General features: G+C 39.2%; 1 protein-coding gene across 6 annotated transcripts in view; it reads left to right on the forward strand.

Moving 5' to 3' along the window:
* Nucleotides 1-25,079, forward strand: part of RPS6KA2 (ribosomal protein S6 kinase A2) — a 284,207-nt gene that overhangs the window by 108,086 nt on the left and 151,042 nt on the right. Inside the window, exon 2 of one of the 6 annotated variants that reach the window (XM_032682397.1) lies at nt 14,654-14,727. The exons of 4 other annotated variants lie outside the window; for them this stretch is intronic. In XM_032682397.1, coding sequence (XP_032538288.1) covers nt 14,713-14,727 — 15 coding nt within the window. In that variant the 5' untranslated portion in view covers nt 14,654-14,712. Of the gene's footprint in view, nt 1-7,577; nt 8,108-14,653; nt 14,728-25,079 lie in introns of those variants that run through there. One more of the 6 variants, XM_032682395.1, reaches the window with a different exon arrangement.

Here is a 25,079-nt window from a genome sequence, read left to right on the forward strand (position 1 = left end):
GAATGGAGGCCACTTTGCTCTGATCCCAAGTGAGCTGCCTACACATATCCCTCTACAGTTGAGCGCTGCTGTGGCGTTCACAGAATCACAGAATGTGCTGAGTTGGAAGGGACCACAAGGATCATCGAGTTCAACTCCTGCCCCTGCACCAGACCATCCCCAAGAGTCACACCACATGCCTGAGTGCAGGGCAGGGCATGTGGATGTTTTCAAAGTAGCTCTAAAAACTCAGGTTTTATTGCTTCATGTCACAAACTTTAGAGTAAATGCCAACATAGTAGTTTGGCCAGTACTATTCCCACATCCTTCTCCGTTTCTGGTGTTGTGAAATACTAGTGCCAATTTTTTTAACTTTACTGTATAAAGTGGATGGAGGATGAGTTTAATACTGATTTTAATTTGTTAGCAGTAAAATGGGACATTGGGCTATATTGTTGTGGGTGACTTAAGAAATCATTATGTGATTGTATGTATCAAATGGAATATAACTAACTTTTTGAAGGTCAAAATGATTTTGCATGGGTTTTTTTTTCAGTTTCACACTTCCTGTATAGCTGTATTAGAGACAGAATTTAGACCTTTTTTTTCTCTACATTTTTCATCTTCTATTTCAAAAATAGGCAGGGAGAGTTGTGCCTGTAATCTGGAATTAAGTACTGTTACTACAGTAATTTAAAGCAGTCCTCCAAAATTTGTCTGAAAAGCCATACAAGTCCAACAAGAAGGAAGCTAATGCTAAAGATTTTAAGTGTGACTACTGTTTTTTTCATTTATGAAGCTCACTTTTGTCCTGTCTAACATGGGGTAGGTGTTCATACAACCTGAAGCCCTGTTTTCAGTGTTAGGTGTGTAATATATTTTGAAAATATTCCATATGTCATTTGTCCCGCTAGATGTAATGTCTACAAGGTAAATTTACATATCCCATTGGTTTATTCTTTGACATTACTCGCAGTTAATCTGTTTCTGTAAACAAATCTAGCAAATATGTGCCAGTCTTAAACTAAAATTTTGGCTAAGAACAGGTAATATTGTTTATTATGTTTACTCTGAAAGCGCTCTCATGCAGTGACAGAATGTTTCAGCCCCATTTTATGGAAGGATATTTGAAGCAGTTTTCTCTCTGCTCTGCAGTGCAGGTGCAAATCTTTAGGGTCCTGAGTTTACATACCCACTTGTCAAAATCAGGAACCTCTCTAGAGTGCACTCTGTCTCCTTTCTGGCTGAAAAATATGTGCATTTTTTTCGCTGGGGGCAGGAGATGCCAGTTGGAAAGAATAAGAGAAAAACAATAAAATCCATGCCCCCATTTCTGATAGTAGATCCAGGATGTTGCTGGATTTTGTGCATGCCCTGGAGCTAGATGTAGCCAGAGAGTTTAAGGTTCTTCAAAGTCATACAAAATAGCGTCAGATATAGAAGAAGGATATTCATTCAGGTCACTCAGTTCAACTATGTATGATGCTTTTTGTCTATCAAGTTAACTTTTGTACCTCATATGTGTAGTCATATTCGATAATGGAAGGGAAAAATTTTACCTAACATTGGTACTTTCCTGAGTGAAAATTTGCAAACCCCATTATACATTTGTCTGTTTCTCAAGGTTTCAATGGCAAACAGTGGTCTGGCTTTTTTCCCTACTTAAGTGTCAGTTTGCTCTGTCGATGATTATCAGAAGTAGAAACAGGGGCTTCAATAAATGTTCCTTGCACTATTTCTCCTGTTAGGCTTGTGATTTCTTTCAGAGCTTATCAAGGTAAATTTGCCTATTAGCAGATTTCTAACAAATGCCACTTTTTTTAGTAGTGTTCATGGCTAGTCTGAATAAACACTAAACATATGCTGTGCATAATGAAATTCTTCCATCCAATTTTCTATTGTAGAATGTTCACTCAAAGTAGATATTCATAAATATTCATATGATAAGACTGTTTATACTTCAGTTACTAAGTAGCATCCTTCCTTCCAGAAAACTTCCAGTCTTTTATAAAAGAACAGTATGATTTTCTGCTTATTATCTGAAGGAAAGAAAGCAGAATTTTATCTTCAGCAATCTCCTTCATCCATGTTGGAGTAGAAGTTTATGTAATATAAAGGAGATTAGGTTTTTGGGTTCTTTGTCTTATACTTCTATCTAAGCCACCAAAATCTAACAAGACCAGTATATTTAGTATCATCCAGGAAAGTGAAATGCTCGGTGACGTCCCTAAAAGGCAAAAAAGGAAATTGAAGCTGACACTCTTCTATACAGATTGCTACACAATGTAATCTCCATCCTAGAAGTAGGCTACAGCCAACTGACGTGTGTGTGGTCAGTGATGTTGTTGCACATTCCTGTATCTGTAAGAACCAATGTACATACGGGAGCAGTCAATGCAGCAATTGTGACACTTGCTGATCTGATGTTCAAGCACTAACACAAGATGCTTTTGTTAGAGTTAAAACATGTTTTATCTGCTGAAAACTCAAGCAGAAATTATTCTCTTGTCCTGGAGCTATTATTTCTGCAACAGTCCCAGTTCTCCCTGCAGAAATAAGAACAAGCCATTGTCCTCATAGTGAAGCTCTTTGATATATGTGAAAGAAACACTTATCATCATGTGACTAGTGAGTGCTTTGGAGGAATTGAGGAAGTAGATTTTTAGGCAACTGCACCAAGGAGACCTCAATGTCATGAAGCTCTGTCAGGGAAGGTTTATGTTATATGTTAGGAAAAGGTTTTTCACCCAGAGGGTGGTTGGGCACTGGAACAGGCTCCCTAAGGAAGTGGTCACAGCACCAAGCCTGACAGAGTTCAAGAAGCATTTGGACAATACTCTCAGACACATGGTGTGACTCTTGGAGTTTTCCTGTGCTGGGCCAGGAGCTGGACTCCAGGATCCTTGCGGGCCCTTCCAACTCATGATATTCTATGACTCTTATGCACCAGCATGGCACAGAGATAGTTCATCCTCCTAGTGCCATCTGTGTAAATTTTTTTTATCTTACTGCTGAAGTAGTCTACTGGAAAGTCTTCAGTACTTTTCTCTCTACCTAAACTACTTGCATCCCTGCAAAATACTGATTTCAAATCTACCAAGAATTTATTTTGGTTCCCATTTTTAAGAATATTTGAAGCCGTTGAATGGAATTCACTTATTGGAATATCACCATATTGAGCAAAATGGGTCTTTTCAAAGCAAGTAATTCTCTCCTGTAGTTGCTGCACTATATTTATACTAGATGCTTTTCATATAATTGCCAGTGTGTTGGATAATGCTTTTAGCAACAAGGGCATTACATATATGTGGGTAAAAGAGGTACTCTGCTTTTACTCAGACTCTTGAGGTCTTGAGATTACAAGTGCAAGATTAAACTGGCATTGTAGGGCTGTTATGTTGCTCTTGGGAATAGAGAAGACTGTGTCCAAGGAGCCTGTGTCCTGGCAGTTTATTGGACCCAGTTAGACAAGTTGTATGACTTTGCTTTCTTCTTCCTTCTGAGCAGTGATTTTAATTTGCAAAATGGCTGAAAGGGCCTGCACCTCCACTGGAAGCTTCTCGTAGTTAATGTACAGAAAAGGTTGAAAATTACTGAAGCTTGTGATACACAGCCAGGAGGTCAGAGAAGGGATAAAAAGCACTTTCTTTCCTGCCTACTCCCTTACATCCCGATCCAGCCAACATTGCTGATCACTTGTCATTGCTGGTGAGAATGTCTCAGATAGCAAGTTCCAGTGCTGGCAGGGCAGTATACCTTTTTTTTTGAGAGAGAAAACTCTAGTGCAGTAAGTAAGTGGCATGCAAAACAGGATAAGGTACTTAATGTACGGCAGCGGAAAGGCTGATAATCACATTGGTACACTGGTCTAATGAGATCAAAGCCCAAGCATTTCTTTGGGTAAAGCTCATCATATATTATTTAAAGAAGCATCAATCAGAAAAATAACCACCTCACTCGCTGAGGAAACAAAAGCCATATGGCAATTTGTCCAGCATTCAAGATGAGAAAACAGCAATCACTGAAAGTCATATACCATCTAATCACCTGGGGGAAAGTGTTGTTCCTTATTCTGCTGACTGGTGTCTCTTGGAAACATCTGCTCTTGCTCCTGATTTTCCTTAATGAGAGCATAAATGGCACTGTGTAATTCACCTTTTCTGTAGCATTGTCTCTTGAGCCTCTATTATGGGAGCCTCATTTTTTTCTCTGCATATCATGTTCTGCTAATCTTATTTGTTCTGTCAATGTTGTCTCTGCTTCTGATGCTTTCTTAGTTCTCTCTGGATCTTTTTCTGGCTTTGTGATGAATTTATTGAGGAAAGATAGGTCATACTGATTGAAGGCCCAATTTGGATATAGGGCCCGATGTGTTGTGTAATGTAGTAATACAAAATTTCTCTCAGTAATTATATCATCCAATTTGTGGTAGATGTCTTGGATTTGCATGTTCTGTCGTTTAGAAATTGATGACTCATCCGGCATTGGCTACTGTCAGCCTTCTTGCTTGGGTTCTGTGCAGGCTGTTTCACTGGCCCATGTTAATTTTCTAAGTCTGGGTCCTTCAGTCTGTTACTGCTCTTGGTATGGTCCATCTGTACACATGAAGAAAGGACCTTTGGCTTTCATTAGATATTAATTGGGAATTCTCCATTTATCTTTTAAAAATTTCAACCCAGACTGTGTAATATCTAATTTCAAGTGGTTTCCGTTGGAGAGTTTGTCTTGAATCCCAGCTACAGGCTTTTGGATTTTTGGGGGTTTTTAAGCCTTTTTCTAGTTGAAGTAAACTTTATTTTGCTATTAAACTCACTGGGAGGAGGGGTGGCCATGGTATTCTATTTATTTTTTTGTGTGTGTCACAGCAAATACGATTCTAATTTTAACAAGTATCTGTCAGAAAATAGATCAGTAATACTGGTGTAATACTGTGTAATACTGGTGTAATACTGTGCCATATGTACACTCCACCATTTTTATTGTTTATTCTTATCTTAAACAGAGACATCTGGTGATTTTCTTTTTTTATCAAGTTTCTCAGCAGTTTGCTCAGGGGGGAGCTGAGAAATAATTTACAAACATGAATTTCTAAGTGCAATTAATTTTTAACATAGGTTAATCTGACAGTTGTATGTTTATAAATATAATGATGTATGTTCCAATTTAATCTAATTTATTTTTTTGGCTTGCTCCTTTTTATTAGAATCATTGTGAGAAGTGGATATTGTCTGACTATGTGAAAGTTTGAGTTAATGTTTTTGAAGTCTCTTATTTGTTTTTCTGAAGCAGAGTTAAGTTCAATGTCTTGAAGCATGCAATCTGAATGGAACTGTAGTAGAATTTGCTCTTCATATATTTATCCCTATTCATATGCTAGTATTACATGCATATGTATTTTACCTTATTTCTGTATTTGTGCTCTTTTTTTATGTACATTTTTGCATTTCAGTTGCTTTTGCTTTTTGCACTTGCAAGATAATCTGCAATATCTCTGCTGCCCAGTAGGTGAGGAGCAATGTCCTGGCACTGGTGGTTGGTTGTCCTTCTGTATTTAATCCCTAATCATCTATCTGAAAGAGGAGTAAGAAAGCAAGATCATGCCTATTTCCATGCCCGAGGCTTGGCAGGGGTGAGAGAGTTACTTCCTACCCTAGGCATGCTCTCCATGTTAGAGAATAACTTTTAGCATCAAAGACTAGTTTTTGCTCTGACATTTATAATTAATTGTCAATACATTGTAGCTCATTTTTAAAAATTATTTTTGTGGTAAAGAACAAAATTCTGAATATAATAAGTGTACCTGATAGTTAGGTATTAAGTCACAGCCTGTGTAATTTTCTTGGAAGTTTATTACAGCACAGGTACATTTAATGGTGACTGCACATCCTTGTATGTGATATCACTGTGTATGTAACGGGTTAGGAAGGTTGTGATATATCTACTGGTGTAAATGATAACAGGCACTCACATACTGCTTATTATTACACACAGCACTATGCATTCAAAGCTGGGAAATTACCACTCCTCTGCATTAATAAAGATGTCAGTGTCCAGGGATATACCTGTGATGGGAAGGTTTCAGGGACGTACCCTGAACTTGTCTGATGGCTTCTTAAAACTCTAGTGGCTTACACAGGTAGGAACATGTGAGACTGCCAAAAGCCTTTGCCAGCACAAAGCCTGGCCCAGCCCATGTCAGGAGACCTCTTTGCCAAGCAAAGGGCAGAACAGAAGAAGTAGCAGCAGCAGCTGTGTGGTGTGGCAGAACAGGTGGGAGGAGGTCAGGTAACCAGGTGAGTGCCTGAGGCCTTTGTGCCACTGCAGATTTTACTGCAGCAAGGTTGTGAGGAGACACAAAACTTGACTAGAGAGGCTGCATCAGCAAATAATTTTGTCATTGACCAACTAATTATTGTTTTGCTTCTGGAAAGGGTTTTGGTGTACCTATAGATATCTGAGTTTTTTCTTGAGACAGTTGCCTCTGCTCCAGGATTTTTAGCTGGGAAACGACACAACTGTAATGGTAAAGGGCTTCTAGAATCACAGAATATAGAGAGTTTTAATGAAAACATAAATGCCAATTTATTTATTTATTTATTGATACTTTTCTGGGTACATATAGACTATGGTGAGCTTTTTACAGAAGAGTAGGGCAGAGAACCTGTGAACAGAAGAAGCAGGTAGCGACAGGCATTACCAACCAAGGTAGTTTATAGCAGAGACCAAACATGCAATTAAAGCAAAATGCATCTCTCCTTTAGAGCAGATGGACTGTCGTGGTATTGTCATTTAACCTCTGAGTGTCTTCTCATGCTGTAGTGGTGTCAGCTCTCCTTGGGCTTATTTATCTGAGTCATTAATAAGTCATCAGAGTAATTCCCTTTCCATATGAGGTTATGGAAGAAAGGCGTGTCTGGGTGCTCTGTAGTGGTCAGAAAGGAAGGACTGCCATGGACAAGGAGTCTGAGCTGTGCGCAGCAGACAGATAAAGCTCTTTGGTCTCTGGATCACAGTGAGATTCATTAGTTTTTGAAGACAAGCTGAAAAATGTGATTTCATTGAGGGGACGTGGGGGTGCAGCTGTAAGTCTGCATGCTTGCCAGTATAGTTAGCAGCTCAAAATTACAGCCTGTAAATAACTGTACATATTTAAACTCCTAGAAGCGCTGTAGCTCCCTGCTGTAGTACAATAAGAATAGTAATATTTACCATTTACATTGTGCTTCTATTTTCAGAGCTGTGCTAGTGTTAGGTATTTCAATGTAAAGCAGGTGGGTAATTGTGAACAGGATGTTAAGCTTTTCAATTTTGGGGGGTTGGGGTGGGGGTGGGGGGGTGCAATGTTATTTTGCATACTCTCCATTATAAAAGTAGGTTCAGTCTCTTCTACTCTGGCAGTGGGGGCACGACGACTTTCAGCTTTCTTCCAGGATCGACACTCACTAGGGAGCTGATTTCTTCTCGGATCTGACCACCACAGCCCTCAGTAATTATAGAAGCGTCTGAATTCTGAGCTAAAAACAGAAGTGCAGCATGTGCCTATTCCCCATGTGATTCAGAAAGCAGGAAATTGAAAGAGCCTGACTGAGAGGAGAGGGAGTGCAAAAGCAATAGACATATCTAGTATTTGTCTCAAACCTGCTACGCCTGGGACGCAGGAGCTGTCATCTGCCGGCGCTGATTCTGCGTGCAACCAGAGCAGAGCCTGATTGGGTGTAGTAGGACCTAAGGCAAGGGGGAGAGGCAGCGGCGAGAGAGTTGGGCTCGCCGTACCGAAATGTAAACAGAGGGAAGCGAGAAGGGAGTATAACGCTTTTATGCTCCGAACAGCAAGCATCTGGCTCTGGGTTCCCATGGCTCCGGCAGCGTACCTCTTGCAGGTCTCTCTGTGCCTGGCTTGATGAGCAGAAACAGACGCTTCGGAGGATCTCCTGCCTGTGGATATAAATAGGGGGCAATCGGGATGCGCTAGCTTTCGCCGCCGGCGCCGCGGCTCCTTCTTGCTCCGCGCCGCAGCTGGGACGGGGCAATGGACATGAATATGAAGAAGTTCACAGTGCGTCGGTTCTTCTCAGTCTACCTCCGCAAGAAGTCTCGGTCAAAGAGCTCGAGCTTAAGTAGATTTGAGGTAAAATTCACCTTAACTTTGTTAAATATAGCAAATACTATTAGATGCGGGTAACAGAGGTATAAGAATGCCTGCGTTTACTGATGTGATAAGTAGGTAAAGGTGCTCTTTCCCTGGAGGTGGTGATATTCGCACCTGATGTTCTTTGTTTCAGTGTAATTCAGTGCTTCTTCTCGCTAGTATTCAATACATTGAATGATACATTTAGTGTGTTGCCAAGGATCCTTTTATCAGCCTTGCAGGGGAGGGGGAAGCTGGTTCAGGACATCATGAAGTTGTAGGAAATAATTACAGATCCACTTAAATTAGCACAAATGACACCATACTTTGAAATAGTCTCATATTTTAGTCTTCCCCTGCACATATGCCATTCTTAGTGCTAGATTTCCAAATAATTAATTCATTTGCTAGTGCCTTATGTATATATGTGGTATGTTACATAGGAATTTTCTTGCTTGTTTGTAGGTTTTCCTGTTTGCACTTATTTTTTGCGTTTATCTTCTCTCCTGTGCATCTCTTGCAGCACTGTATAATTTATTTTGTTGTAGGAGAAATTGTTCTTCGGGAGGTGTGGGGGGGACACAATGTCAAACCTATAACGATTTAGCTGCATGGGGAGATGAAGGCAATTCAAGTCAGAGGTATTAGCAAATTGAAATGTGTGAACGTGTTAGAACCGGGGTTTCTGCCTCTCTTCCTCGAACCATTGTTCTTCAGCCCTATATTTGGAGCTGTGAATAGTCGGCAGGATGTGAGATCAATTGAATAGATGTCAGTTATATTTATGTTGTTCACTTTATCATTGCAGATGATCTGCAACCTCTGCATTAAAATAGAGGTAGATGGGGCCTGATTCTCTTCTGTCTCACATTTATTTTGTGCTGGTGTACTTCAGTTGACCTCTGAGGAGTTACTCTGATTTGCACTGGTATTCCCAGGAGTAGGGTTAGTTTTAGACTGTGTGAATACATTTTAAAATGTTATTACCTTAGTGTCCTATTTAAAGCACCAGGTAATTGTTTGAACGTAAAGTTCTTCATATGTCATTGCTTAAACAGGACATGCAGAAAAGCAGAGTCTTTGGCCTGTGTGTTGTTTTGGATTCTTTTCCTTTCTTTCTTACCCCTTTAAAATCAACTTTCTTGAAAAACGATCGTGTAAGGTACCTACTTTTATTTACATCATCAAATAGCCATGCTATGCATTTAAAATAAACTAATAGCTCCCTCCTTGCACCAGCCCTGTTCCTGTTGGAAAGTTTAAGCTAGAATGAATGTTCTTTGTAACACACTCTAAATTCTCTAAACTCGTGCTCCACCAGAGACAACAGAAAGTAAACCTGGAGTTACATGAAGGAATCCTGAGCCAAATGAGTGTCTTCACAGGCTGTCAGCGTCAGGATGGGATGTTAGGAGGGGAGGTGATTTGGAGAGAGCAGAGCCCCACCAAATCTCATAACTATTCATTTGAAAGTGCCATAGTTTGGGAGAAGCAGATTCTACCACATTAATTATTTAACTTAGTGGATAATCTAGCATAGATGACCAGTACAACTCAGCATTTGTATCAGGCTAGACCTTGTTTCATTAAAAGAAAAGAGGGGAAAGAAAAAGTCTTTACAGTCTCTTTGATCATCAGTATTAGTTTGCTGGACATTTTCAATAATTATGAAATAGTTTTTCCTTCTCTGAGTTTTATTGCGGTGATTTTTTTCTGTGATTTTGAATAATTTGTTTCAAGAAGCAGCCTGATACATTTCCTATCGCACATGTAGCTTCAGAGCATTTTGTCCACTTTCCTCCTCTCTCCCTTGGCTTGCCAGTAATGACCAACTTGATGCAAAGTGACTCAGTATTCTAATGCAATTGGGAATAAGGGTTGTTCCAACTAGGAAGAAAAAAATGATTCATAAAATCTGTTCTGCTATTTAAGTGTGAAAATCATCAGAGATGTTCCTGCTTAGAGGGGGGAAAACTATACATGAACATCAAGCCCCCTCTGTGGTTTCCATCCCTGAGTACTTCTGCATATAAACTTGTAATTGCAGGCTAACAAGTGCTTGTCAGACAAACAGAAAGTGTAAGGAAGCCTGTTGGTAACTGGATTTTTAGAAGTCAGAATATTCTTCATCCTAATAGGTAGATATTTGTAAAGATGCAGTAAAAAGATACAGTTTATTACATCATGGAATGAGCAAAAGTAAAATAAAGGGAAGAAATCTGGAGAAAACACACGTGGCGTTGCTTTGCTTAGTGTGCATTACCTAATGTACCTGGCAGAAATTGTGCTGCAAAATGCCATTTGAAATTTGGAGGGGAACTGTTTTTCCTGAGTTGTGTAGGATTTTTGTTACGGTGTTCTTTTGACAAGGTGGGAAAGAGGGTTGAAGGATTTAAGATGGATACTCCTAGTATCTTTAAAATACCACTATTAGAGTAGATTAAAAAATAATATTAGTTATTAATATGAAGATTAATTACTTTTTCTCCTGTGGTATTCTACACTTTAAATTGACTTGCAATGAGCTTCATAGCTCATGGAACATGGGATACAGAGGCAGATAATGACTTAGCAAATCACAGCTTGTAACTTGACCTTTATTGTTTCACATGCCAATATCATTGCTATACCTGAAACAGTAAGGTCATTGCCTTATGTAGATAGCTGGCTTTCACGTTTTTGTCCTGCTAAAAGAGGCAGGGCACACTCTGGTAAATCAAATATTACAGGTGTTTCATTTCATCTTGCCTAAAACGTGCACCCTTTTTATTGTTCTGGGAAAACTTGGCTGAAATTTGAACTTATTTGGCTACAGTTTTGGGTTTTCGATCTATATTATTTTTCAGTATGGCCTTCATTGTCCTTCATTTATAAGGTATCTAGTGATGTAATTTTATTAAATGTGCAGAGCCGAGATTTGCCATTCTGCATGCCCAGAGTTCTGATTGAAGTCAGCTGAAAATCCAGCTAAGTCAATGGGAACTGCATGTGTGCATCTGAGAAAGGGCTTTGTTTATGGTTCTTGCTGAGTGTTGATGAACGTGAATGTGAAACCATCAGGAGAAAGTACGCACAGTGTGAATCTGCTAAAGACTTTGAGACCCAGTGGAATGTATCTTATGGCAGGGAGCAATATCCCTTGATTTATAAATCAAAACTTAAATACGCCATTTGAACAAGCTAGGAAATACCTAAGCATGTAAAGAATTTGATTATATTTATTCCAGTGACACAGGAGTGGGAGTTTTTTGGTTTCGTTGGGGATTTTTTGTTTTGGTTTGGTTTTTGGGAAGTTACCAATTGAAACATTGCCTTTTATTCTTTCAGGAGATGTTTCTGTTTTTTGCATTCCTGATGCATTTTTAATTCATTACTCTTATTCTTCAATTTCTTTCTTTTAATTCTTGTTTAGTCTTATTGGTAATGATGAATCCAAATTATGTTTGATCTATATATGGGGCATAGAGCCTAGCAGAGTTTCTGCAAATCAATGCAAAATTAATCTGGAGCCTGGTGTGTCTCAGCATAGTCAGTTGTGAGAGGCAGGACCTCCCGTGGATGATTCAAGTGTGGGTCCTCCTTTGGTTCCACCACTCTCACAAAGAAAATGGAAGCGAGCCTATGCAGACTGGTGAGGAGTAGTGCAGAAGGACTGGCACTGACTTTATAATACTTTGCTGTGAATCTTAGGCTCTGATTCTGATTTCCTACAAGCTAAAGTTACAGCCTTAGGAATGTTTCCTGCAAATGCTGAGCTAGGCTGCTCCTTTTGCACAGTGGACTGGAGTAACACTTCACTTGCAAAGGCTTGTGAATTCTTCTGCACTTGTATAAAGAACAATTCTGTTCTTTATCAGTAGTATGTCATTTATTCTGTCTTCTCTTTTGTATTTTTATAGTTTATCACTTGGTAGAGGAATAGAGTCTTTCTGTAAAAGGTTAGCCAGAAAAAGGCAAGTTAAAGAAAGGAGATGGGGATTAACAGCCCAAGAATGGCTCTGCAAGGTGCAAATCCTTTAGTTGTTATTTTTTTTCCCTGTGGTAATGATCATCTTTGTGATGTGTGTTCTTGTTACAGCAGGCTACCGACACTGTTGTAGTGTCTCACTTCCCCCAGCTACAGGCAAGACTTTTATGAGGAAATGCTGCGATTCTTGTACGGCTTGCTGGGGGAAGGGAGGCAAGGCAGGGAGAGCAAGCAAGAGCAGGAGGAGTGTGTAGTCCATCAGATAGGTCACTTGAGGAGCCAGGAAATCCATTTTTCAGGCTCATTTTGACAACTTGCTGTGTCATTACAGATGGTTCAGACCTTTGTGCTTTGCATTTCCCATTTGCAAAATGAAAATTGTGATGGATACTCAAGTTCTTTGATACTGTTCTAACTATTTACATTGGCTTTGGTGGTAACAGAGTGTACTCATATGTGTACACATTCATAATAAAGAAAGTGCTCCCCAGTTCCCCAACTACTTATGACTTTATCCCAAATAAAGTCTCTTGCGCTTCAGGGTTGCTACGTACTCCTTTCCACAAGATCAATTAACTGCTGAGCTACAGAAAGGGAAAATTAAGCAGGTAGATGTAGGAATAACTTGTCCACAGGAAAATCATAGGAAATTGGAGCTGGGAGGCATTTAAAAAATTTTAATCTGGACTCCCTCTTCTTCCTCCTTAGGCAGTGTCAGCTATATCTAAACTGTTCCACCAAAGATGTTTTTTTAACCTATTATTCAAAGCCTCCAGCCATGAATGCCCATAACCTCCATAGATGGTATATTTTGCAACATTATCCTTAGCATTTGAGAGTTTTTCTAGTGTCTAACACAAGTTTTTCCTACAGCAGTTTAAGCCTGCGTCTTCTTGTCCTCCCCACTGTAACTGTGAAAAAGAGATTGTTTCCTTTTCTTTGCAGCAGGATTTGTATGCATTTGAAAGGTTTTCAGGTCCCTTTCCTCAGTCTTTCTGTAGGATAGGAAAAATGTCTTAACTCCTTTCTGAAAATTAGGGATTTCCAGGAACAAGACCTTGAGCTAGTCACAGCAACATTGTTAGGTAGAATCTCTTCTTTTTTTTGGATGCTAATTGTCCCTTTTAAAAATCACTTATATTTCAAAGCCCCTACCCTGTCAAAGACCAGTCCAAATTGTCATTTTATGCTCCATTTCCACCATCTAAATGTCTGCATGATTCCCTGATCTGATGGTATTTGGCATCCAGACCAGAGCTGACAGACTTGATCCATGGGCTCTGATGTCAAATCAATTCAGACATACATCACATAATTAAACACAGGCTCTGGTCACATAACCAGGGTACATGGATATTTGGGCATAGAGCAGGGGCCTGGGATCATAATATAACAGAAGAGGTCTTCATTTGGTTGTGGGATGGGTCATGTCTTATCAGGTGATAGGACAAGCACATGTATACCTTGTGTGATGCAGTGATATGATAAACAGATGTTTGATCCTGATCACGAGCCTCTCCACTCTGTCTGTGAGCCAGGTTCCCAGAGCTGAACCTGGTGGACTGGTTGGAACCTGTGGGCAGCTGTGTCCCCACCTAACAGTTATTTGGAGTAATGTAGTTTTATACAAGAGGCAAATGTATAATTTTATTCTACGTTTTAGCTCCTAACATTATATCTTGTCTGACCCTGTGGCATAAAAAGTCTTTTCTCAGAGGGCTTAGCTCTTCTGCGCCTATTTTTGTTATCAATAGCATTTGGTTCATGCACTTTTCTACTAGTCTCAGGAGAGGACTCCTTTTGTGTGTGCTTTCTGCATTTGTGTCCTCACGGGTAACTGGAAATATTTCTAAAGTAAGATAGAAATCAGAACAAAAACTCTCCTTATGTTGATTTGCCAGTTACCTAAAAAACAAATACTTTTCATCTAAATATTTGCTAGTCATTTCCTTTGTTCACTTAACAGGACTTACTGTCCCGGTTCAGCAAGGATTCAAAGTGTTTGCTGTTAAAGACTCAAAGAACTGCAGAGTGGTTAGTTCTACACACAGGACACACTCTCTGTGTATGCAATCAGCTCTTACAGAGTACAGTTTTGCCTCCTGGAGAACAAAGTCACAGGAAATGGAAAAGAGTGATTGGATCACTACATCTGCCTTGAAAATAGCTCTCTGACTGGGGATGTGTAATGAAGCAAGTGATACATGTATTCAAGGTCCTTGCATGACAGCTACAATTCACACACAGGGAAATGCCTTCCAGGCACATAGTTTGGGATGCACGTTCTCTCACTGGATGCATGGATGATGGTGGAGTGGCCACAGCATGGCTTTGGAAGACTTTGAATGGAGCAGTCATCCTTTAGCTGTGCAGTCTCTCTCACTACTTTGAGCTGTACTGTATTTGAAATGTATCAGTGTTGCAGCAGAGCTGCATTTACTGTGGGGCACGGGAGAACTTAGAGCTCTCTTCTAGCTGAGAGCCAGGAGTTCAAGGATACTGAAAGTGCGAACCATATAAAGTACAGAAGACAAAACTGTGATGTTCCTAATGAAAAAACGCTTTTCCTCATATTGTAGGGATATTATTAAACATTGTGTAGCAGTGCACAGGCAAGAAGAGAAGATGTAGCTTACCAATGTGCTTTCAGATGGTAAGTGATAATAATTGGAAAAATGCCAGTTAACTTATTAAACTTTAACGCATGAATTCATATAAACTCCAGGTGTAATTGAAGAGTGCCATGCTCTTTCCTGCAGGGCCAAACCTGAACCTGTGTATGACTGGCAGAAGGCTGTAAATAGTTCTCCTTTGAGTAGTTGTTATGAATAAACTGAAGGTTTTGCAAGGAGGGGAACTGAGCATGTGGGTTTTGTCTATAAAATTACCTTCCTCTGTTGTTAAACAACGAAAGCTACCCAGTTCTGCTTGTTCTCAGAAGTACCACCCTCAAGACAATTTTGTGGTACCCTCTTGTGATGTCTAACAGGAAAATATCAGCTTAGTGCTGCAACATAAGGCTTCTTTAGAGATATTTGAATGCTGGGTTTTGTCAATTCATGCTACACATTATGAATAAAAAGCAATGGTGAGCTGAGTTTGATGGTAGGCAGGAAAAGAAATTTTTTTCTTGCTTTCTGTAAACATGTGGAATATGGTTTATCCATGTGTATATACGTTCAGAGTCTGGGATTTTATGTTGTGCCTTTCTTCTAAGTTCTGTAGAACTCAACAAGGAGAAAACTAGTATGATTAGACTTTTTTAGAGTTTGTACAAAAATTTAGCTTAAAAACCAGTTTAATACAGTATGCTGTTTCTACTACAAATAGGGAAATAATATTTAAGCATAATAAAAAATTACTTCTGTTCAAGAGGAATATTAGAGGTTGGCCTTAAAAACTGCAAAGAAAGCTTAACTCGGTGCTGAATTTGTGAGTGTTATCTATCAATATTTACAAGATTGAGTCTTTGACATCTCCATATATGTATTAACACAAATACGTATTCCAGTCTCAAAGCTTTACCATGTCCCTAGGGGAGAAGAAATCCAGTAATACCTTCAGCTAGCACTATGGCACAGAATGCTATGTGCCATAAAGAAAGAGCGAATGAATTGGGTGGTGGTGAGAATAGTTGAAAAATGCTCAAAAACATTTGGAAAAGTTCAAACCTAAAGGTTTGAAAGATCTGTGTATTGTAGAATGTGTTTTGGGATTGAGCATTTTTTGGGGTGGTGATGCTCTGGAGAAAGAGGTGTGCCCTTGGCATTTGTCCCTACTGTCCCAGAAGTCAGTGTTGCTGAACAGTACTCAAACAGCACCAAGGCTGTCTCCCCAGTATTCCCCAAACACACCAGTAGTCTGGGGGTGGGCAGGATCTTGGGAGGAGACATAGCCAGGACAGCTGACTCAAAATGACCAAATGAATATTTCATACCATATGACATCTGCTGAGATATAAAAGCTAAAAGAAAGGAGGAGGTGGGGGAGTGTATGTTGTTATGCTGGTGATATTCTGGAGCAACCACTGCACATACTGAAGCCTTACTTCACAGGAAGTGGATGGACAATGCCTGCTGATGGAATTAGATAATATGTCTTTTGTTGTTCTTTGCTTTTGCTTATATTAAACTGCCTTTTTCTTGACCATTAAGATTTCTTCCATCTTTTTCTCCACTGTCCACCTGAGGAGGAGAGTGAGAGAGAGGCTTTGGAGGGCACCTGGCATCACCACATTTGGTTGGGGGGAAAGTTTGGGGTTTTTTTCAGTAGAAATTTCTGTTGTTTTTTCTATTGAGTAACAGAGAAAATCGTGCAGCATTTTAACTTTGTTTTCTCCACTTTCACGTTGAGAGCAACTAGTGGACAGGTTCTGTGACTCTGACAGATATTTTTGTCTTTAACTTCTGCATCAGCAGATCTCCATGCCAGTCTTTCCTGTATGATACAATCTCTTTGACTAGAAAATGCCTGGGACAGCAATTAAACATTGTAATGGCCTTCATTTTAAAGCCATCTCTCTAAATATCTGAAACGCTCCTGGATCTGCTGCTAGTCTGCACAGTATCTGCTTTATTCCTGTATAGTTATGCATTGCAATTCCTACTAAATTATAATTGGAAAGCAAGGCTTTATATTAGATTATTTCTGTGACAGAGTTCAAGGCCATTTTGTATCACTAGATTTGAATTTTTTGATTACTAAATTTGTACAGATGTTAAATAGTACAAGAAGTTTTTTAATAACATTTAATTAGGTTGTAAAAACTTGAAGTTTTTTTCTGGCAAGTAAAATCACTAATTTTTCTTCCAAAAAAAAAGCTCCTTAATGTTTCATTAAATCAATACTATCAAGAAAGCTAAACCAAGACATTTTCAAAATGTGAATGGTTTTTATGTGTTGGCATTTTGTGGCTGATTTCAAGCACATTGCAGTGCCTAAATTTGAAAGAGTGGAGAAGATGATGTATCTGTTCTTGTTTTCCAGATTCTGATACCCTTGGGAGTTACCTTGTTTGTATGTGGCAACCAGTGAAATAGGCATAATAGGAGGAAAGGAAAGTGTGGTAGTTAATCTGAGCTCTTACTTTTGCATTCTGTCGACACCTCTTCAACTTCTCCTTATAAAGGAGGACCATAGGTTTAGTCTCACTCAAGAACTGGGTGAAAGTGTGTTATGTGAATCCATACAGAAAAAAATGCTGTGTGGTGCAAGGGCAGCAAAGCCCCCACTGACGTAGGCATCAACTACTCACTCTCAGTCTCAGTCTCTCCAGCACTGTGAAGTTGTCCTCTGCCTGCCAGTCAGAGGTAATAATACTGTGCCGTTTTCATTATTTAAGCCTCCTTTGTCCATGGTGAAGTTTTAGCAGTTGTAAGCCAAAAAGCTTGCAAAGCAGGAAGTTGGACCAAACTAAGCTGAGGGGCATTGAGGGAAGACTTTGCCTTCTCCTTGAAAGACTTTTAGTGTACATTATCCTTAGTTTGGTGGCTAACTCAAGCCGTTATGTCTTAAGGGTGAGCCCTTTGGGGGCATTTTCTCTGGTCTGAAAAAAAGGCGGTTGCACCATGTTAACTGAATAGTTATACAAGACAAAAAACCCTGCCCCTGTTATCAGAGCTGGAGACAAACCAGTTTCCCATGATCTTTTGTTGAGATTTGTTTTTTGCCCTGTGATTTCAAGTTCTTATGTATTTGAAGAATCCATACTAAAAGCACACTTCAAGTACTCCTGCTTCTTCTTTTCATATTTTTGTGGAAAAGGTAATGTCACATCATAATATACCAAGCGGCAAAGTGGATAAGGATGATGGGCTGCAGAATTTACTCTATCTGCAAAGTGAGTGTAGATAATATTTATTTACCTGCTTCCCTCTGTTCCATGAGTACAATTATGGCAGCATCCAGATGTTTTCTTTTCCCTTCCCATTGCTGTTGATGCCATCAATGCTGTAGCATCCCTTCTTACACAGCAAAGAAATTCAGTCTGTATTTACTTTTCTCTGAAAGATCATGTGCTGAAAAAAAAAAGGCCTAATGGCATCTTTTATCTGCTAATATGAAATGAATTTCTGAAAGTCTTCTCAGCAACAGGGATTAGGTATTCTAGCAAACAAATTTTTCATTTTTCCCTGACAGGAAAAACGATGTGGGACATTAGAAGGAATATAATTAATGGTTCTGAGGACTGTCACGTCCAAGAGCCAGACTACCTGTAGTGATTATCTGCCAAAAGATAAACATTTTATCCCAATTGCCTTTTTGAAAATATTTTCTCCACGCATCAGGATAAAGTTTACATACCAGTTTACTCTTGAAAATGAGTATTCTGCTATAAAAGGGTGTAAGTTACCTATAATCATATTATTTGCTTAGTCAGATAATTATGGGAATGGTGCCAACTACCAGTTTTTCACTTGCTTGGTTTAAAAATGTTTTCTACCTCTGTAACAGGTTTATAAAAGAAGCCATAAAATTAATTCATGTAATGTTTGTATTGAAAGAAATGCTGTAACAGGCAGACATTTGATGTTACAGGAGGAGCTGTTTCCTTGGAGCTCTAAGGAAAGTCTTAAGTTTTTGACTTAATAGTTCCATCTTTCTCATAAAACATGTCAAAGGAGTGAAATAAAAATGTAATCTTTTCTAATGTAGACAGTCTGGATCATTTCAAAGCTAGAGCTTTTTTAAGAGCCCTGTTTATGAAAAATAGATCGGTCCCTTGCCTCCACTCTTGACAACTTGTTCTTCTATTGATCAGTTAAGGGTTTTTTCTCTTCCTCAGCTTTTGTACTCATCTGATCCTCCTTGTTGTTAACCCACATGCATAACCATGGTAATTATAACCTATCCCCAGGGAAGTGGGGACTTAAAAACCATTTATGCACCACAGCCAAGAGAAAGTTTGCCCTTTTACCCTAGCTTTTTAAATCCTTTTGCTGGTGTGAAATTCATGGGACTGAGACAGAAATAAGAACAGAGTTCTCTCCATGGAGTACCACTATGATCTTCAAACGCTCATTTATCTTTCTGGTGATCAGAGAACTGTTGCTGTCTGGGATTTTGTATCATCTCTTCAGGGAGGCACATCCACTCCCCATTTTCCAGTTATTGAGAGAAGAAATTAAGTTGTTTTGTCCTCCTGGGATATGATTCTTTACTCTTGTCTTCAGGCATTTCTTTCCTCTTGTAAATGAAGGTTGAAGATTTGAATGTGCTGTGCAATGGTGTAGAATCACACAGCTGGACCACGGAAATGCTGAGCTCTGCACACATAGAAACTGTGCCCTTGAGACCAGGCTCTTGACTCCTGGTGTCTACTGAAACTCACTTTGCCTTCTCACGTTTCCCTTGTAAGGTAACAGTCTTGCTTTTTCCTTCTCTCTCACCCTATCATTCATCTGATTCAGCTTTTTTGTTTTATGCTTTAGACTCAAACAATAGGAATCACATGTTTTTGCTTTTCTTGTACTGCCTCTGTTTTAGTACTTTCCACCCTCACTTTACTGAGCTAACTGGGGAGTCATCAGTAAAAACAAAGCTTTGTTTGAGGAAGTGCTGATTCAGAGGAGATACTCACATCCGAGGCTGGGGAATGGTCAGATACCTCCAGAATAAATCCCAAATGCAGTACTTACTCTCAGAAATATCCCCATTTTATATACTGTAGTTCTTGCCTATTTCTCTTCAAATGGCTCTGCATTCTGGCTTTCTGTAGTTTAAATGTCTCATGATCCTTTCTCTTTCAGGGAGAGCAGCAGCCAAAACTCCAAGGGAGTCCCCTTGCATCACAGGCTCTGGAGTGTATTGTTGAGGGTTTCATATCTATGACTCAGTTCTGCTTCCAGCTGAGTATGAATGTCTGTCTGGGATTATAGCTTTATATAGTACTGTTTTCACAGCACCTCTACTCTGATTTTAAGGCACGGTTACTATGGCATCTACAGTATCTTAGAAAATAGTGAAATAAAGATATCAGTGTTAACATTTTGTGTTGCATAACAACTTTTGTTCCTGTTTTGTCTGTGTGTTTTCACCCTCTGGGTTTTCTTTTGAACCTTAAGGAAAAAGCCTCAAAGTGAAAATGAGCTGCTGATTTTGGTCCATTGTCATTTCAGATGTGTGAAGTCACTCGAAGCCTCATGGCTTTTTATGGTTTCTGCACAGTCATCATCCATTTTAACTTACTGAAAGGAGTAAACTTGTGTAGTTGTTCATCTTGAAATTTTCCTGACAAATTGCAAACTAACCTGCATTAATTTAGTCATTTATGATAAAAAGATCTTCCATTCAAAGCACCTTACCCTTGTAGTTAAGGGCTACTTCTTTTGACTATATCATCCTGTAAAGCCTAAACCGGTGCAAACCTACACAATTCAAAGCAAATGAAAAGCAAATTAAATTGCTTTTTTTTCCTCCCTGGAATTGTAATGAGATCTGAATCAAAAGACAACTTGTATTGCTTTTGTTGTGTACTTAACATGGTACCAGACTGGCATCGTTGTTGTTGATAGAACAGTATTCCTTCCTCATTGCCAAAATTCAAGATGTAGCAGAATGCATTAGCAACCTGCTCTACGTAAACTTCCTTTGCTTCTGTCTGTCTTCTGGCTGGTGGCCTCGAGTTACCAGCAAGGACTACGCCAAAAATAACGTTGCAGTTTAATGTTTAAGTGCATCTTAAGTTATTATCAACTTTCGGGTTAGCTTAAAACCAGTGTCCTCATAACTGAACATCTAAAAGAGAACTGTCTCCTGACCAGGCCTGAGAACCTAGAAGGCTAAGTTTGATTGTGTGGGAGATTAAAGTGTAGGATGGCAACAAATCTGAATCTGAAATCACAATATTCTATATATTTGACCTCTATAATATATTGAGATTGTTAAATTGTGAATCTCAGTTTTCTTCAGTGTAATTTTAACTCTTGCCTGACCAGATCTTAGTCAGTGTCTTGTTCTTTCCTCCTAAACTAAAAAACCTTCAAGACATATTCATTAAATAAAACAAGCTAAGTGAATCTCAGTTGGTTGCTGAGTTTCCCAGCCAGCAATGGATGGATGAGGTGTTCTGTTGTCCCAGCAGTGGATGGTTCTCTTGTGTGCAAACCAAAATGTCAGGGTCTTACACTGGTTTTCCTTTACTTTTCTGAAATGTGATGTGTCAATGTGCTGTGTGTCTGTCATGCAGTCATCTGAAGAGGATTATCTGTGTGTGAACACAGGAAATTTACTTAAAAACAGAATTGTTATTTTGGGTTCATTTCTAGCCTAGTTTCCTAAAAAAAATGAGGCTTTATACATGCTCCCACACCCCATTCAGGCTCTTTGCTTTGAAAGCATTGGCAAATTCAACAGGGATAGGCAGAAGAATAGTGCTCTTGAAGACAGTGTTCCTGTAAGGTTTGTGAAAATAGAAGAGTACACCACTGCTACAAAATTAAGGAAAAGGGGTAGCAAGAGTGGAAGCATACTCCTTAACCACTGAACAAACCAAGGGAGATGGTGGGAGAGAGGGGTTGATAAGAAATGGGAATTCATGACCCCACTGTTTTCAGAACGGTAACTATGCTTCAATGCCAGGAAGCAAAATAGGATTTTTTTTTTTTTTTGGTGAGAAGTGTATTTGGATTGCAGAAACAAGTGGAGTAATCTATTTACCTGTATAAATATTTGGGCTTTGAAATATTATACTACCTAATAATGATATAATTTATCGTAATAGTGCAGCCTTTTACTAATGTTTTTCCTGTACTATGAAATAAGCTAGCTCTTCTGTTTTAGCAATTCCTGCTTATAATCTAATAGGTGAGGCAGGAGAAGTGCTATTTTATCATGGTTAGTGAAATGCCTTCTCTATAAGAGGCAGGCAACATAGTATAATGCTGGCTGTTTTTTTCTTTGGAATCCAGTGATCATCTTTGTGTGGAAATATATTAAAGATATTTGTTTGGAGGTACTTATAATACCTTGTACTGAGGGGAAAAGAGAGGCATTTTATTATAATTTAAGGAGAAAGAACTCACAGAACTTAACATCAAATGACTGATTTATCTGTAGAATTATTTTAAAAATCCTATAGGTGTTAGTAGAAAGTGTAGGCTGACAAAGAATTAATCAGAAAAATTATCATAATACAATAAATCACAAGGTTTAAGAATACTTGTTACAGAATTATAATAGAACATCAGTGTTTGCTTGAAATATCCTATCTTGCTAGCTGATACTGGCTTTGATGACATGAATAGTTAATTTCTCTGGATAAAAGTGGGTGTTTAGCCTGGTAAGAGAGGCTTGGGAAGTGCAATAAGGAGTCCTCAGGCAGAAATATTTGGAGCAAGCAAGTTGGTGTTTACTGATGTTCTCCTTCAAATAATGTATTATAATAATTGCTGCAAAATCCTGTTGCATATGACCATATACTATCAAATTCCTTAGTTGCATGCTGAATAGTCAAGTGGGTCAAGCTACAAAATTTTGCCATTTTCTTATGATTGCAAAGATGTGTAAAGAGCAAAGCAAGATTTCTGCTTGGTGACACTGTGAAACTGCTAAATTTCTTAGCCAAGCCCTGACTAGCCTGTGCCCCACGACCTAGAGTTAAAATTGACCTGTTTTGCCCAGCCTCCTTACACTTTGCCTCTGAATTACAAGTGTGACATCAATGCATACAGGAGAGAAACAGGCTTGTGTGGGCATGTATAACAAATGTTTTATACTAACCAGATTATACACATCTTTTTACCAGACAGTCTGTTCTGCTGTTTGCAATAAAGGGAACATAAGCAAATAATGCCTAGTGGTATTTTGCTCTTTATTAGGACAGTTTCTGAACAGGATTCAAATGATACAATTTATAAGGAATATGTTGTAATTACAGCCATATTTTGTGTGCGTATATGGCATTTAATATGAATAATGCATGTAACAGTGTAAATACATATCGTATGGCAGTTTTTCCATGGAAAATGCTAAGAGGATTAGAGTTTGATCTCATAATACCATAGGCAACCTCTCATTGACTCAGAGTAGAGGTTTGTTTCGTTCTGCTGGTCACCAAATAGATTAGCAGCTCATGGTTTTGCTGCTGACATTCCTTTTGAACTGAAATTGTTATGAAGTTAACTTTTTTTTAATTCCTGGAAGTCTCTCCTCCTAACTGATATTGTGCAACTTATTTTAAAAATGTTTTCTGCTTTTCAGAATTTAAACTCCTCTTAAATTGATTTTCAGGGCATGACTGAACAATTTCTGATCTTGTTCCTTCCCTTTTGTTCTCATGGTTGAGTAGTTTTTCTATATCGCCTGTCCCCACAGGTGTAGGCTTTTCCCTTTTGGTCTTCAAGAGGCTCTGTATGATAATTGAAACTGTCTGCACAGTTATAAGGGTAAAACTTCAAAGCAAAATTCAGGTGTTTGTTTTGATCCAAATCATAGATTTCTGTGTTCTCCACTGAAGGGCTCGATTTCTTAATGATAAATAGCTCTTACTTACTAATGAGAATACCTGTGCTATCAAGCTTTCCTGGTGTTAGTGCATGTGTGTTGTATTTCACAACCAGTCATTTGTTCCTCCATCCTCGGCCCATTTGCAAGCTCCTTATTTTTGTAAGAGACTTGAAGATGGGAAATGCTCTATTTATTTGCTGCACAAATGTCCCTCAGGCCAGACAAACACTCTCTGGACACTGCATTGGTGTTCTTTACTGTCCCACCATGGTGAGCTTGTGTGTACTTATCTGTCTTGATTTCAGTTGTACTGCAGCCAACTTCTTGAGAACCAGCTTTATGCTTACTACTCCTACACTATAAACACTTTGTTTCTGGACCAACCAATACTGAACTCCCCAGTAGTCTTTAAGTACACTTTTCCCAGAGCTTTCATCGTGTATGCACTTTGGATTCATGTTCAGTGGCTCCTGGTACTTGGAGCAAAGAGGCACAAATATTGTAAGGCTTCCAAACCCAAAGGGTTTTATCTTATAGAGGAAAAAAATGCAGTGTCAAAATAAAGTTTGCATGTATTTCCTTGCCTTTGTTTCTTCCCCTACTTAGGTATTCTTTGGTTTTGATCTGGATGCTCTAAGGGGGTTTATGGATTTATATTCAGATCTCTGTATCCAATTAATCTTAAGAAAAAATTTTCTATCCTACCCAATCCTGCATGGCTTCTCATCCCAGATACTCCTCTGAAAGGATTTGTGCTGTAACTGTATTGTTTCTCTTCCTGAGGAGTCACATTCAACAATACCCCTCTCTGGAGGAGTGTATAAACAGGAAAACAACTAATTATAGATCGCAGACAGAGAAGGAATAGAATGCAACAGTATGCAATAGAGAAGGATTGCTTGGACAGATGGTCGGCCTAGAGGAAATGTGGAGGGAGACAGAAAGAGGCTTGAGAATGAACACAGAGATGGGAAAAAATTTACCTGCGGCATAAACTGCTTATGGGAGAAAGGAGGCAGACAGAATATCCTTCTGTTCCCTAGAACAATCTGTAATGAACTGGGTTAGCGTGATCAGAGAACAGAGGCCAAAGTAGACTCAAAACCTTGTTTACTTTTTTGTTATCTACTGCCTTGATCAGAAGCTGGTCAGCAGAGCAGTACTGGGTACTGCAGCCAACTCCTCCTAGGCAGCCAGCTTTGGTAGAGCAGAAGGCAAGAGTGGTCAGCTTTCATAGTAAACAGAACATAAACATTATTTAATGGAATGGCAAACCATGAGAAATTTGGGGAGCTGCTGTTTCAAACATCTTCCTGCCTTGGTCTCTTATGTTTATTTGTTTTATTCTCTTATGTGTTAACACAAGTTGCTGACCCAGAGCAGTCTAACCACCTCCAGTCACAGACTGGCTTAGAGGAGGAAGAGGGCCCTTACGTATCTCCTTCTCCATACTGAGTCCTTACCCAGCTCTTACCCTTCCTGCCCGAGCCAGGTACGATGTGACGGTGGCACAGTGCTATGTGCTTACACAGATGCACCAGGACCCATCTGTATCCCCAA

The sequence above is a fragment of the Chiroxiphia lanceolata genome, chromosome 3 (genome assembly GCF_009829145.1).
Source record: "Chiroxiphia lanceolata isolate bChiLan1 chromosome 3, bChiLan1.pri, whole genome shotgun sequence".
NCBI classification, from domain to species: Eukaryota; Metazoa; Chordata; class Aves; order Passeriformes; family Pipridae; genus Chiroxiphia; species Chiroxiphia lanceolata.